The sequence below is a fragment of the Microtus pennsylvanicus genome, chromosome 7 (genome assembly GCF_037038515.1).
Source record: "Microtus pennsylvanicus isolate mMicPen1 chromosome 7, mMicPen1.hap1, whole genome shotgun sequence".
Classification (NCBI taxonomy): Eukaryota; Metazoa; Chordata; class Mammalia; order Rodentia; family Cricetidae; genus Microtus; species Microtus pennsylvanicus.
This window is the reverse complement of record NC_134585.1, coordinates 43,521,167-43,537,403: the sequence shown is the minus strand read 5'-3', so window position 1 is coordinate 43,537,403 and position 16,237 is coordinate 43,521,167. Positions and strand designations below refer to the sequence as shown.

Genomic DNA, 16,237 nt, shown 5'->3' with positions numbered 1-16,237 from the left:
AAAACATAGATTAAACAAAACACAGCCTGGAAAACTCAGCATTATCAATGACAACTTAACTTGTTTTAATTTGACTATCTCAGAAAGTACTTTTAAAAACAACAGTAACTACTTCATATGGCTTACAAGTACCTGCAGAGCCCACCACAAAGTGCTAGATGGCCACCTGTTTATGTGACTATGTTCTAAAGTAAAACAACTGCTTATTGCTGGATTCCCAAGAACATCCTAGCCTTACTTCTCATCCAGGCACAGTGGGAAGAAGAGCTCTGCGGACTATGGGCCAGACAGAGTATTCACTGGTGACAAACAATTAGAAAGTCTTACATCCCATAATGATTCATACTTCAAGAAGTTGACAGGTAACATCTGTTAATAAATATGTTCTGCCGGGCGATGGTGGCGCACACCTTTAATCCCAGCACTCGGGAGGCAGAGGCAGGTGGATCTCTGTGAGTTCGAGACCAGCCTGGTCTACAGAGCTAGTTCCAGGACAGGCTCCAAAGCCACAGAGAAACCCTGTCTCAAAAAAAAAAAAAAAAGTTCAAATATGTTTCAAATATTGTATATAATTTGTTTTTAAAATTCCTAATTTCTTAAAATGTCAGTATGCTGCCAAGTACCTATTATCTATTTCACAAAAACCAGTTAACTATAGTTCTGATGGGAAAATTATGCTCTAAAATGTACAACTACCTGCCTCAGATAATCTGTTATTCAAATTCTCTCAGTGGTCTTTATTAAAATATTTCCAAAGAACCAGAGTGTCTAATGAGTCTTTTTTTTATTTAAAATGTACTTTTTAATTAAAAAGTACACATCCTTTGTCTTCAATTTTTATCCTCTATGTTTACAAATGCAATTTAAATATTTAATCTACTCATCATTCTTTCTTAAGAAAGAGCATGTCATTTAATTACCACATCTGCTACAGAGATGCTAGTAAGAACACTGTCTCATATGAAGTATTCAAAAGTTCTCCTTCTCTGATCTAATTTGTACGGTTTCTCCCCCGAGGTTTTGAAAATACTCAAAGAATAATATTTGCTTGTATGGCCTTTACCAATAATAACCTCAGAAGCTAATTTTAAGACAGAACTAAATCAACTATACTTGACTTTATAGCCTAAAGGTCTTTACAAATTCTGTTACCATAGCCCATAACCACGTAGGTGTATCTTTTCTAATTCTGAGGTATGTCCGTGTATCGCTGAAGTCCCCCAAATACCATTGTCCTCTGTATCTTTGAGCTCTGCATCTGAAGCCTTTTATCAACTACAGACTGAAAATAGGAGGGAAAACCACATATGTACAAAACATAATATTGTGTGCATGCATGCATGAGCGTTCATCCACTTCCTTTTCCTGTCATTATTCCTTGAACAAAATAGTTTATCGAAGGGTATCTAAGTGGTACCCAATACTGTAAGTAACAAAGAATGATTTCAAGCATGTGCAAGAATGTGTATAAATAGATATGTGCAAATGTTATTCCACCTATTAAAAGCACCCGAGCATCAGTGGGTTTGGCTATCTAGCAGGCATCCTGAAAATAATCTTTTGTGATACCAAAAGATGGCTGTGTATTGATATATTCAGAATGTCTTAATGGCAATTTCAAAGGGCATAATAAAAATCAGTAAGACCAATAAAAGTAACTGTTTTTACATGTGCAGCTAACCTGAAGGATTAAAAAGTAAGACTTTAAAGATTTAGAACTGTCACCATGGAAGAACAGCAAACTCATACAATTGTAAATTTATCTGTGACAAAGCTAACTGCTCTCTACAAACCAAAACTGGACACAACAGCGCTTTCTCATTGGACTGTCATCTACTACTAGCCTCCTCCTGCACCCCAGGAACACTTCTAGACAGAAGAGACAGTCTTCGTGTCAGTTTTCAGGCAAGAGGAGGGTTTTCCCTTTATCTTTACTCAGACTCCCTCTCCTGGCAGGAATATTAAACTAATAGAGGCAAATTTCACCAACTCAATTAAAACATTTTTAAATACTGTGAAATCAACCCACTGAGACAATGGAGCTGATCTATTGGGAGCTCACCAAGGCCAGCTGGACTGTGACTGAAAAAGCATGGGATAAAACTGGACTCTCTGAACATGGCGAACAATGAGGGCTGATGAGAAGCCAAGGACAATGGCACGGGGTTTTGATCCTACGTAATGTGCTGGCTTTGTGGGAGCCTAGCCAGTTTGGATGTTCACCTTCCTAGATATGGACGGAGGGGGGAGGACCTAGGACTTACCACAGGGCAGGGAACCCTGACTGCTCTTTGGACTGGAGAGGGAGGGGGAGAGGAGTGGGAGGAGGGGGAGAGGAGTGGGAGGAGGGGGAGAGGAGTGGGAGGAGGGGGAGAGGAGTGGGAGGAGGGGGGGAAGGGTAGGAGGAGGGGGAGGGAAATGGGAGGCTGAGAGGAGGTGGAAACTTGTTTTTTTTTCTCCTTTTCTCAATAAAAAAAGGAAAACAAACATTTTAGAACAAAAAAAAATGGATTTGAAACTGATACCACAGACTCAACAGGAAATTAACATCAGTGAATTAATAAGTGAAATAATTCAAATTTTAATGACATATACCATTTCAGCGTGTATTTTAATATTAATCCTTAGACACAAGAAAGATTAAGTATTTTAAAGTTATTCAAAATACATTTTTAATAATTTCTTTTTAAGTAATGTTTACCTGTATCTGTTCTGGCGTCCATTGGTCTAAATTGACTGACTTGACCCTGGATATATGAACCCCAAGATTTCTATGAATTCCAGCACATCTGATGCAAATAAACACACCAATATTCCAGGAAGCCCATCGGGGACCTAATTAAGAAAAAAAAAAACAAGGAAAGGCAAGTATTAGAAACTAAAACATCCTGACTGTACACTAGTTGCATTCTAGTTCATAAACAGTTGTTAATAGTTATAGAAATCACATGCTCAAGTTTCTTTAAATGATACTGGCAACAGTTTCACAGAATGCCATGCCAGACCTACACTAAAAGGTTACAAACCAATCTTTAAGAACCTTAGTCAAGACTGGGGAGATGGATCAGTGGGTAGAAGTACTTGTTATCCATGCATGAGGACCTGAGTTCAAATCCCCAAGCATCCACGTAAAATTCCAAGCATGGCAGTGTATGCCTATAAACACAGCATTGGAGGACAGAGCCAGAAGATCCATGGACAGCCAGCACCCTAGCCAAAACTGTGCGCTTCAGATTTAGTGAAAAACCCTGTCAAGACAACATGGTAGACAGGGATCCATAGGGAAAATACCAGACAATATTCTGCTCTGGCTTCCACAGAAGCACACAAGAGCATGCACACCCATATTTATTGTATACATCACATGCACAGAGAAAAGAACTCTAGTCATTCTACTGGTCTTGCTTTCCTGGCAATGTTTCCCTAGAATTTAAAACTAATTAATTCAAACAGTTTTCACTATGCATATTTGAACAGCAGTAATATATATACCTCGATGAAAAATTCCTTATTAACTAAGATAATAATTAAAATGTTAACTAAATCAAATAAAGGTTTTGTTTGTTTTTTGTTAGACAGGGTCTCATTTAACAGTTCATGGCTAACCTCAAACTTGTGACTGTCTTGTAGCATCTTGAATAGTTAGATTCCAAGGGCAGAACACTCATTTTTCAAAAAGTGTAAATATTTCTGTGAATGGTATGCAGGCCTGTAATTCCAAAACTTTGGAGGCTCAGGCAGAAGGCTCACAAGTTCAGGGTCAGTCTATGGTAAATAGCATGATTATATCTAAATAAAATGCAAATATCAGTAAGAAAGGACAAACAGGAAAAAACAATGAGTGGATAAAAACAAGTGGGTACTTGAGAGAAAAAATGTTTATCCAACAAACATGAAAATAAGCACACGCTCAAAATGTTCTTTAAACTACAAGGGCCTCAACTGTGCTCTAATACAGTGGGGAAAAGTGCTTGCAATAACAAAAACAAGACTGCCTCAAAAAGCCTTGTACCCAATGATGAATCTCAAAAGTATCAGATTTTAGAATGTTTTAAAAGGAATACAGAGTATTAAACCACTTGTGAAGTTGAAAATATGCAAATATAACTCGGAGTAACTGAAAGCTTCTACCTCTGAGATAGGATCTGGTACTGAGAAAACAGGGTGTGATCAGAGAAAAATATCTGGGAATGATATGCAGGCCTGGAGGGCACTGGCTATTCTGTGCTGCTGAAGGTGGTAAGAAGACAAGTGTTTGTTTCACTAACACTTAATGCACATATAAAAGCTGACGTCCTACACACTGAACCTGATAGAAGAGAAAGTGAGAAGTAGTATACAACACATGGGCACAGGAGACCACTTCCTACGTATAACCCCAGTAGCACAGACAATAAGGGCAACATTGAATAAATGGGACCTCCTAAAACTGAGATGCTTCTGTAAAGCAAAGGACACTGTCATTAAGACAAAGAGGCAACCTACTGATTGGGAGAAGATCTTCACCAACCCCGCATTAGACAAAGGTCTGATCTCCAAAATATATAAAGAACTCAAGAAGCTAGGCTTTAAAATGCTAATTAACCTAATTAAAAAATGGGGCACTGAACTGAACAGAGACTTCTCAACAGAAGAAGTTCAAATGGCCAAAAGACACTCAAGCTCCTTAGCGATCAGGGAAATGCAAATCAAAACAACTTTCAGATACCATCTAACACCTGTAAGAATGGCTAAAATCAAAAACACCAATGATAGCCTTTGCTGGAGAGGATGTGGAATAAGGAGAACACTCATCCATTGCTGGTGGGAATGCAAACTTGTGCAACCACTTTGGAAATCAGTTTACTGTATGTTTTACCTAGGATTCTGTGCCAACACTGGCTTTAACTCTGCAGTTCCTGGACTGACAACAAGAATTCTGTCTTTCTGGTGAGTTCCCAAGATGCCCATGATGTCATCCAATGACCACATTTTTGAAAAGCAAAATTCTAAAAGTCTTCAAACATTCAGCACACAATAACCACATATAAAACTCACCAAGCCATAAGAAATGTGTTCCAAGACACAGACACAAAGGCTTATACTGACTACTACATGCATATTTCTTACACACATTTGTTTATTTAGGCAGATCAGGAATACCCAACCTTCCAAAATGGTATTTTGCAAAGGGTTAATTATTATTAGCTAAAGTCCACTGAAGAATGTTGATTTTGTGTTAAATCTGTATGGTAAGTAGCCCTTGATGTTTTTCCTACTTAAATGACTAAAGTTACTTAGGCATGAATTGTTGGGCTGGCTGACTCAAATCTGTCAATCCTTTCCCTGTCCCTTTGGAAGCCGTGGGGAACAAAACCAAGTTACTATACCAGATAGGGCAAAGATGTGAACCAGAAATGAGCCAACTCTGCTGTCTGTGGTTCCTAAGTACAGTGGGACTCTGCATGATACTTCTACCATGCTTAAAGGTATACTTCATTGGCAGCACACACATCTTCAGCCATGCCATTCTGCAAAATATGTGGGAGCTTTCAATCAAACAGCCACTTCCTTGGAGATTTCTGGAGCTGTACAGAGGAATGTTATGGCTGCTCAGGGACCATTTCCTCAATACAACTACCAATACAAGAAAGAGGCTTCACACAGCAGAACACTCCAGGAGGTTTCCTTCCAAGTACTGACAACACAACTGTGATGGATGCCATTCAAGCCACAAGAAACTGTTTTAGTCACAGCCACTCCACATACCAGTCAAGTCATGGAATCAACTTAGGCATCAGTCCATCTGTGGGTAAGAAATAGTAATTTGATTTAAGGCCCACTCCATGAGATGGAACCCATATCCAATACTGCTTGGGTTATGAAAAACTTGAGACCAGGGACCTAAGGAAAAATTAAAACCAAAATAACCCCTACTAGCATTCTACTATACTCTTAGATCAGTACCTTGCTCATCCATCATCAAAGAAATTTCCTCAGGCAAAAAAAGGGGAATAAATATAGAGACCTACGTCCAGACTATAGGCAGAGAGTGGGAGATGTCAGAATACTAAAAAAGGGGTGTCTCCCCTCAGAGCTCAGGGGAACCCTGCAGAGAGGAGTGTAAGAGCCAGAGGGGAGAAAGGATACCAAAGAAACAAGAATCCTAAACACAGCAGGACCAATACAATATAAACTCCCAGAGACTGAGGCAGTATACAAAGGCCTGCCTGCATGGGTCTACATCAAATTATAGTGGTATATTGTTTTAATAAATAAAGCTTGCCTGAAGATAAGAGGGAAAAGCAGCCATACCAGTCAGCCATACAGGCCAGGGAATGGTGGCATACACTTTTAATCCCAGGGTTCAGAAAACAGAAGCAGTTGGATCTCTGTGAGTTCAAGGCCACCTTGGGCTACGCAAGGTTGAATCTATCTAAAAAAGAAACAGAGCTCACACAAAAGTAATCCTAGCACTTGGGATCCCACGCCTTTAATGCCAGCACTAGGGAGGTGGAGACAGGAGTAAAATTGCTGGGTGGAAAGAGGAATATAAAAAGGAAGAGACAGGAACTCAGTGTGGTGTAGAATTTGAGAATGGAGACAAGATCCCGTCCCTTTGGTCTGAAGACTTGATAGAGGTAAAATGGCTCTCTAGTGGTTGGCTGCTTTGCTTTTCTTATCTTCAGGTGAAGGAGCAGAACAAACTCCATTTTGAGAAAGAATTCCATTTTAGACAGGGCCTAACTGAGGAGTGAATGCAGCCCCAGCAAAGTCATAAACATTTCCAAGAAACTGTGCCTGCCCTGGTCAAAGTGACCCCAATAGGGTATCCAAACAACATCTGCTTGCTTCAAACATCCTTGTAGCTATCTGATTAATCAATGTTTTAAAATTCTTGTCTGCTGATAGCCACTGTTTTGAAATCCCCCATACCACAACCAACGAATTCAAAGGTTGTATGCCTTTACCCAATCCTGAAACACCAAGGCTTTTGCTACCCTGCTTGCAGTTTTTCCCTTTAAAAACCCCTTACTCTGAGGGCTAGGGGCTGTTTTCCTCCACCTGTTGTGCTAGTGTGTTGGATTACAATGCATCAGATCCTGGCTCTGTGGTGGTCTTGTTTTGGGGTTCTACGTGATGCGGGTACAACACAGGTTGAACCCACTATCTGTCTCTGTGTTTTTATTATTCATGCTACACCAGATGGGGTCCCAGAGCCACCTGTGCATCCCATTGTATGTAAGTATCATTGTTTCCTTTTTTCTTCTTTGAACATTTATTTTCTCACAGGAATACAGAAGAATTCCAGTCACTTGTAAGGATTAGGCCTGTCACAGACTGGGGTGGGATTTGGGGTGGGAGGAAGAAGTGACTGACAAAGAACAGTTCAGCCAAGGAAAATGGATTTCTGAAAAGCTTTACTATAATTTCAAGTTATTAGTTTCTGCTTGTCATAAAATTAAAAAAAAAACCCGTGCTCAATTTCCACTTAACTTCAACACTAGCAATGGTGATTGAAACTTTTTTTTAAGAGAGGCGAGCATGGACACCAAGGAAGGCCAGAATGTTAACCATTTTCTTGTAAAAAGAAAAAGGGGATGTGTGCTTCTGAGATGGTCAGTAGGTGCTTGTTTGTCCAAATCCAAACTTTGGTGAACTTGATATCCTCATTTCTTGAGTGCAGCTGTTATGGGATAAATATCTTCGTTTTGTTACTATCCTCAACTGCTCATCTTCTCACAGCATGATAAATTCTTAGCCAAATCTATCCTCCTTCCCATTAGTCTATGGTTCTTCCCGCCCCTTTTGCTAAAGATAAGATTCTTTTCTCATACACTCTATCCTGATTACAGTTTCCCTCTACTCCTCTTTCAGTGCCTCACCACCTCCCCTCCGACTGGATCCACTCCTTTTCAGTCTTTCACTAGAAAAGAACGGTTGCTAGGAGATATCAATCAAACATAACAAACTAAAATATAATAAAACAATTGGACAAGGCAAACCAACAGAAGGAAAAGAGCCCCAGGAGAAGTCACAAGAACTAGAGATCCACTCATTCACACACTCAGGAGTTCATAAAAATACTAATATGAAAGCTATAATAGCCCTATAGTGGAGAAAATAATTTTGATACCTAATGTTTCTCTGTATAAGAACTGATACTTTAAAAAAAGGTTCATATAAAGCAAAGCAGAAACTATTGGATAAAAGAACATTCTGAACTAACTGTAGAGTCTAACTACTCTTTCACCAAGTTCATAAATAACAGAGAGTTGACTAATGCCCTTTAATGGCTCTGATATAACATATAATAACACTGATAAATCAAAAATTAACAAAATAACTATAGAATAAATGGGCTTTCTTTTTATTTTTAGCAGAAGAAATACAAAGATGAAGATGAGTTTTGTACCATATTAAGAATAGCAAGCTATAATTATGTTAACAGATGTTTTCAAAAGTATAAAAGTGAATGAGATGATACACAAAGCAGTTTTAATAACATAGTACAGTATATAACCAAATGTTTGCATATGGCTTGAATAATATGTGCTATCAGTGTTTAGCAAAGTAAAATAAAACATAAATGAAGAACATGTCTTAAGAAATTTCCTCTACACACTGGTTTAGTCTTCAGAGAGTAGAAGATTAATGCAAATAATGTGTATTATTTGGTCAGTAATGTCAATCTTTCACTGGAACATAGGAGTAGTAGCAACATCAATATCAGTAATTCTGTCATTTTTTTCCCAAGTTATCTAAGAAATGCACGAGGACAGATGTTACAGATAAACCTGAATACAACTATTATCTTCAGGGAACTTGGGAGACATGCAAATTTCAGTAAAACTAAAACATTTCCATGTCTGTTACTACTAAAACAACACACTGAATTCCATTTCTAGCAAAATGTGAAACACAATGACTAAAACAACTTAAAAGGCAAACAAAATACTTAAAGCAGCATTCCTAAAGAGATAAGTTATCAAGAAATGGCAAATAAAACTAGGTAAGTAACCTACAATAAACTTAATTTACTTCTAGGAAACTAGCTAGATTACGTCACAAAGATAAACTCAAGCCAAGCCAGGATACATAACAAGACCTTGTCACAAAAGTAAAATGTGTGTGTGTGTGTGTGTGTGTGTGTGTGTGTGTGTGTGTGTGTGTGTACAGTAGTAGGAGGGAGGGAGAGAGAGAGAGGAAGGGAGAAAAAAAGGAAATAAAGAAGAAAAGAAAAGAGGAAGAAAGGAAAAAAACTGAAAAGTTAGATCAGCTTGGGTTTGCTTCATTTTAGTTTTTATGAATCTAAACATGCAATTACCATACAAGTCAGCAAACTGCACTGTTGGCCATTTACTTCAAAAATGAAACTTCAGTTTGCTTTCTTTCGCTGCATGGCCAAAAGCAACCTGAAGAAGAAAGGATTGCAGCTTATAAGGATTAAAGCCAAGAAAAGCCAGAGCAAGAGCCTAAGGCAGAAGCCTGAAGCAGAAACCACTGAGAAGCACTGCTTCCTGCCTTGTTCTTCAGGGCCTGCTCAGCTAACTTTATTAGTCCAGGCCCACACCTCTCATAGTGGACTGGGTAGACGTACCAAACAAGAAAATGCCCCACAGACACCCACAGTCCCATCTGACAAAAGCAGTTCCTCAACTAGGATTCCTTCTTCCCACATGTGGCTAGGCTTGTGTCAAGTTGAGAAAAATTAAGCAGCATAAAGTGTCTGTGTTTGTGTGTGGATATGGACGCATGAGTGCAAGGGCACTCAGAGGCCAGAGGTATGGATCTCCTGAAGCTGGAGTTACCCAACTGCGGTGCTGGGAACTGAACTCAGGTCCTGTATAAATGCAGGGCATGCTCTTACCAAGTGAGCAATCTCTCTAGATCCTATACAACATTTTTAAATGGGAAAAAAAAAAATGTGAAGTGGAACAGAAACTCAAGTCTTCCAAAGTTAGGCATGTGAAAAAAAAAATAATAGAAGTGTGTGTATATTTATGAGAGGGCAACTAAGAGATCTTTATGGTGATGTAACCTTCCATATCTTGATTTGAGATGCACGATTTTTAATCTACACATGTGGAAATATGTATACAGCTAAACAGATATACATATTTATTTACACACACACACTCAAGTAAAAGTAGTAGTAAGTAAAATCAGTCACTGGTGAATCATATCCACGTCCATATCCTGGCTAGGAAGCCTACAGTTGTATAATCATCAGAAACTGGTTCAACTGTCTGAATTTTCCAACCAGTGGAATACAGACTACGCCATCACGCACACTGTCATAAAGTTAGATTCTCTATGTACTGACTCACGCTGCCTTCCACTCCAAACCCACCAAAAAGGAAAAGTAGCTTTTACCTCAGCTATGGTCGTACTTTCTAACTTTCTAACTCAAATATTCATAGTAAAGAATCAAAATGCTGGAAACACTCGATACTCTATACTGAGAAAACTAGTCATTTGGCAATAAATACATACAAGCTGAAGTAATTACATAGTACAATAAATAACCATCTTCTACCCTACCAAAAAAATCCTTCAGTTAATTATTTATGTAGAAAGTGTTCTATGTGAAAAGGTTATATGGCAAAGAAACAAATGCATTACAAATTTAAGAACAGTGGTTACTTCATGAAAATTATAACCCTTATTTCAACTGTGAAGGCTGGAGCTGGAGGCATAATAAAAGCAACAGCAAGGAAGTAGAAAAGTGGATCAGAAATTCACCAGACCCAGCTATAAGATTAGTTCATTATGGCCAGCCAGAGCTCCATGCCTTAATAAAATATAACTTTTTAATATTAACATCCTTATTGAGATTTCTGTGATATTAAAAATGAGCTATACAGTCTACATTGTCCAACACCCACAGCTCTTGGCTAAACATGACTATTAAACCTTGAAAAGTAGCTAACGAAACTAACTGAATGTTTAAATTCAGTTAAATAGGCACATACAGCTAGTAGCTTCCACAGTGAATAGAGCAGATCTAGAATTTGCAGAAAAATTCCAACAATACAACTACACACACACACACACACACATGGCCACAATGCAGTATTAATCACTAGTATAATAAGTATTTCTCAACAAGGGCACTACTGACATTTTAAACAGAACAATTTACTATATAGGACTATAGCAAAAAAAAAAAAGAATACATCTCTTTTAAATAAGAAGGGTATTTTTCCCAAACTCTATTTTATAGCACTCTTAAGTTACAAAGTATTATTTCATTTAAAAAAATTACTAAAGTGATTTTGTTTATTAGCAAAAATATATTTTCTCCAGCAGAGGGCAGATATAACACCACAATATACTACATTTAAATGTTTTAAAAGTTCTACTGTAGGAGATCAAAGACATCAATATATTCACTTACACAAAAGAGGTTGTGGATTGTACTTTAATGCTGAAAAGGAATGTATATTTTCTTTAAAATATATTGACAATTTTCATATCTCCCCAGAAACCTGGTTTTGCTCACTTTATCCATTTATTCTAGTTAACTATCATTCCTCAAACAAAACAAAATAACTAACAAATGTCAATTCATATTTCAGGAGCTACTTACATATATATATAAATAATATTTCCTCAGCTTAAAAATAAATTACAAATCATTTTCCATGTAGAGCATACATTCTCTGAATTCCAACAAAATAAACATTTGTTTCAAAAGTAAATTAAACACAGAAAAATGAGATTTTAAAAAGGTGATAAAAATGGAAAATCGTATTTAACAATTTGTGAAACAGTGCTAGTAATCAGTGCTAGTAATCAGCCTCTGGCTTGGAATACAACACCATGCCCACATTAGAAAATAATTTTTATATATCAACTAAAAGCTACAAAAATAAAATGAGTCTTCTAGTCCCCTTTACTTCATATTATCTTTAATCTTCCTGATATGATCGCCAATTAAATTTCTTTTTCTTGAGACTTCTGTTTTAGATTCCTCTCTTTCTGATGCCTCCTTAAGTTCCTTCCATGATTCTATTTCCTCTTGACTAAATCTTGGTCATCCAGCCTCTAAATTAGACAAGCATCTCGCTAGTCCAGTCATTATGGCTTTGGCAAATTCATCTATACTAACAACTCTCCAAATGCAACTAACTTTTGTCTATCTTCTTTTGTGAATTTCTACCGGGGACCCAGACCTGCTTCCAGAAGAAAATGCATCTTTCCCAAAGCTCACCCTTCCTGGAATAATTGTGCCCCATTCTGATTCAAGAGACTATACCTCTTCAAAAAACAAAAAACAAAAAACAAAAAAAAACACACCTATTCATTTAAAGCCCTCCCCCAACATCTAATCTTGGTGATTTTTACTTTCTGTGTACTTCTGCAACATTCCATGCTTGTACAGCACCTTCCACATATGCAGTTAGACTACACTGGTTATGCCCTGCCTGCCTGTTTCTTCAACTTAAAAATTCAACTGCAGCAGTAGCTGAGAGCACACATCATGAAGGAACATCCACCAGGCAGCGACAGCGAGACAGAGTGCTAACTGGGAATGGTGTGGGCTTTCAAAACCTCAAAGCTCACCCCAGACATAACTCCTAATCCTTTTCAAACATTTTCACCAACTGTGAACCAAGAATTCAAACATATGAGCCTATAGGGGTGAGGGAGTTCTCATTCAAAACACCACAGCAAGGCTTCTATTATTTCATGTTAACTTAAAAAACAATTTGAGAGTTGGGTGGTGGTGGTGCACACCTTTAATCCCAGCACTCAGGAGGCAGATGGATCTCTGTGAGTTCGAGGTTAGTCTAATCTAACAAACAAACAAAAACAATTTGAAAAACTTCAAGTGTGCAAGCAAGTACACTACAACCTTTCTTTCTTTACCCCTTCATATTGTTCTATCGCTTTTTGTAAAATTTCTCTCTTGACCACACAGAGTGTACAAATACCTTTCCTTTTTTGTTGTTTTGGAGTTTCTGTATGTTTGTTTCTGAGGATTGAGCCCAGGTCTTTGTACCCACTAGGCAAATAGTGTTCTACCCCTGAGCTAAATGCCCATCCCTAAATACTTTTATTTTCCACACTGTTCACAAGTTTATTTCAAGAGCTAACTATATGCTTTGTTGACACTGCAGCCATCAGAAAACAGGAATAAAATTTTTGAAAGATTTTCCATTATTGCCAGATTTATATTATAACAAAATGACCAAATAGTTATATAAAATCAGGACCCACTTTAATAACTTTTTTCAAATGCTCCCATTATTTAAATGTAGCTTGACTGAGATATCAACTAAAACTTTACCACCTTTCTCACTGTATACATGAATGCTGAAGAACCTAAATAGATCTAAAGAAAAAGAAAAAAAAATCTCAACGCTGAGTTAACTTTTTCTATAAAGGCTACAGGGCACATGTTAATCTGTGACCTAACAAAGGCTGACATGATACTGGGGTACGCTCCCATGTTGTCTCACTACTCCACAGTTTTGAGCAAGCCAGCAAATGTAGATTGCTTCATCTGTCTAAGATGAAGACAGCAGACTAGACACCATCACAGCTTCCCCTAACGCTAAATGTCATATAACTTCATAGCTATAATATGTATCAGTCACCGAATACTTTTCCAAATACACCACTGCTTCCTACTCATTAGCGTAAAACAGGCAGACTACAAAGCTAGATGGTTAGAGCCTACCGTGCCCGTAGGAATAAATGTTGTCTAGAATTTTATATTCTCTTGGTCTGATTGAATAACAAAGACAAAATTATGAACAGAGTTACAAAGCCAAACTGAAGGAGAGATCACAACAGAACAGAAATAACCAGTAAATATACTAAAATTCTTAATCATAAAACTAGTGAAAATATTAGCAAAATAATCATTTTCACAATCAAATCAAAGAATCCTATTAAAATATGAAAACTCTGTAACAGATTATATGCAGGTCAGTCAGCTGAAAATACTAGTGATGGGAATATTAGCTAGTCTCATCACTCAGCCAAGACAGATAAACAGTTTTAAATCTGATACACACTAACATGCACCTTAGATTTAATTCTCTAGAAATACTTATGTATACAAATAAAGCTTGATACCATGGATGTTTATAAGCATAAAATTCAAAAGCAAACATCTAGCAGTCAGGACAGATTACTTTAAAAACCTTTAGAGTATTTAAAAATACTTACAACAGCAAATATTCAGTGCAGGCAATAACCTTAAATTTCCTACAGTAAGCCTTTTCCTCAGCAAATGACATCATCTCCTAATTGTTCCCTCATATTCCAGAACACTCAGATTCCTCACAATCTGATTCATCTGATGATGGGGGAGGGGTTTCAGTTTTAAACAGTTGTCTAAGGAATCATGTTCTTTCCAAGCCAAGCTGTAAGTGTTCCACTCATTGTGATGCAACTACGAAGGCAAAGGCCATGACCAACACTGCTGGTTTCCTTGCAGTCTCTTGTGTGGTCTACTTCTGGTGTTCCTTTCTGTATTTGGAAGATGGAAAGAAAATTAAAAACTACATTTGGTTCTTTTATAGTTAAGAACTCTGTGCTGGTTAGTTTTTATGACATTTTGACAAAAGTTAGAGTCATCTGAAAAGGAACCTCAGCTGAGAAAATGCCTCCAAAAGGTCAGGCTGCAGACAAGCCTGTAAGACATTTCCTGAATTAGTGATTGGTGCAGGAGGGCCCAACCCCTGGTGGGTGTTGTCACCCCTGGATGGTGATCCTGGACACTACAAGAAAGCAGGCTGAGAAAGTCACAGGGAAGAAGCCAGTAGGCAGCAACTCAAGTTTCTGGAAGGAGACCTGTTGCCTACAGATGCATACCTTGGGAATCATAATCTAAAGGCAAACATAACAGCCAAAACCAAGACACTAGATGGGAGTGAATGCAGACAGAAGAAAGATGTTCAAGTACTGAGTCAAGCAGGCCAAGACTCACATCTTCTGATTTAAAAAGAAAAGGAAAGAGGAAAGAAAAGGAGGGGAGAGGGGAGGGAAGGAGAAGGGAGGGGGGAGGAGAGAGGAGAGGAGAAAGGAAAAAGAAAAGAGAAAAAAAAAGGTGTGGTGGCACACTCATGTAACACTATTACTTGAGAGACAAAGGCAGGGTACTGTTGTATGTTTCAAGACCTACCCTAGTCTAAGTAAAGAGACTGTCCAAAAATGAGGAGGAGCAGGAAAGGGGCAGGAGAGAAGGAGGGAGGGTGTTAAGGAGCTCAAAGCAAATGCCTATTGGAAAGCTCTTTAATAATAGTCTTGAGGTCAGAATTCACCTAACTTACACAACTTCAACTTGCACAGCCAACAGAATTCATACCCTACATAAAAGTAGATGTTCAGAAAGTATCTGTGAAATGTATCCACCAGGGGTTTGACTCTAAACTTCCCTTTTTCCCCAAAGTAGATATTACAATCATGAATGACAATGGCATAGTATTTACATAGTTTTCATACAGTCTCCTGTATTCTTCAAATTATTTCTAAATGATGTACACTCTATACCATATAGTCACTCACAAAAGTTATTATTCTGAATTGCTTACAGATTAATAATGAGAATTAAGCCTACACATGTTTGGTACATGTTTTACATATTTTTTAAAAAAAATATATCTTTTAGCCGGGCAGTGGTGGTGCATGCCTTTAATCCCAGCACTCGGGAGGCAGAGGCAGGCAGATCTTTGTAAGTTCGAGGCCAGCCTGGTCTATAAGAGCTAGTTCCAGGACAGGCTCCAAAGCTACAGAAAAACCCTGTCTCAAAAAAACAAACAACAACAACAAAAAAATCTCTTATCTGCAGTTGGTTAGATCCATGGATGCAAAATCTACAGGTAAAAAAGGGGATCTGTTCTTCTTTAAGTAACCCAGGACAAAATCGAGGCTTAGGTACACTTTCATGATACACTCTTTGTTATCTTCTTTAAAAAAGGATGATGGCAAAATAAATTAGAACATCAATTACTACAACTTAAAATGTTCTGATAAAACACCAGAGCACTTCCTAATAATACTTTTCCTGACACAGCATACCAAAATGATTAAGACTTAACATAAAGAGAAAAAAAAAGCAAACATTAATTATTCCTTAGGCATGCTGTCTTATCAATCATTTAATGGTCCCTTAAATTTTGAGCTTCATATTTATACTCTCAATATGTTCTGAATGGCTGATCTATACTTAAAAATGATTCAGTACAATATTAGATAAAAGTTCATATGTTACATATACAGTATAGTTGAATACCCATAT

General features: G+C 37.7%; 1 protein-coding gene across 2 annotated transcripts in view; it reads right to left on the bottom strand.

Moving 5' to 3' along the window:
- Smap1 (small ArfGAP 1) overlaps nucleotides 1-16,237 on the bottom strand; it is an 84,039-nt gene that overhangs the window by 49,368 nt on the left and 18,434 nt on the right. For both annotated transcript variants that reach the window (XM_075980577.1, XM_075980576.1), the window contains exon 2: nucleotides 2,702-2,835. In XM_075980577.1, coding sequence (XP_075836692.1) covers nucleotides 2,702-2,835 — 134 coding nt within the window. The remainder of the gene's footprint in view (nucleotides 1-2,701; nucleotides 2,836-16,237) is intronic.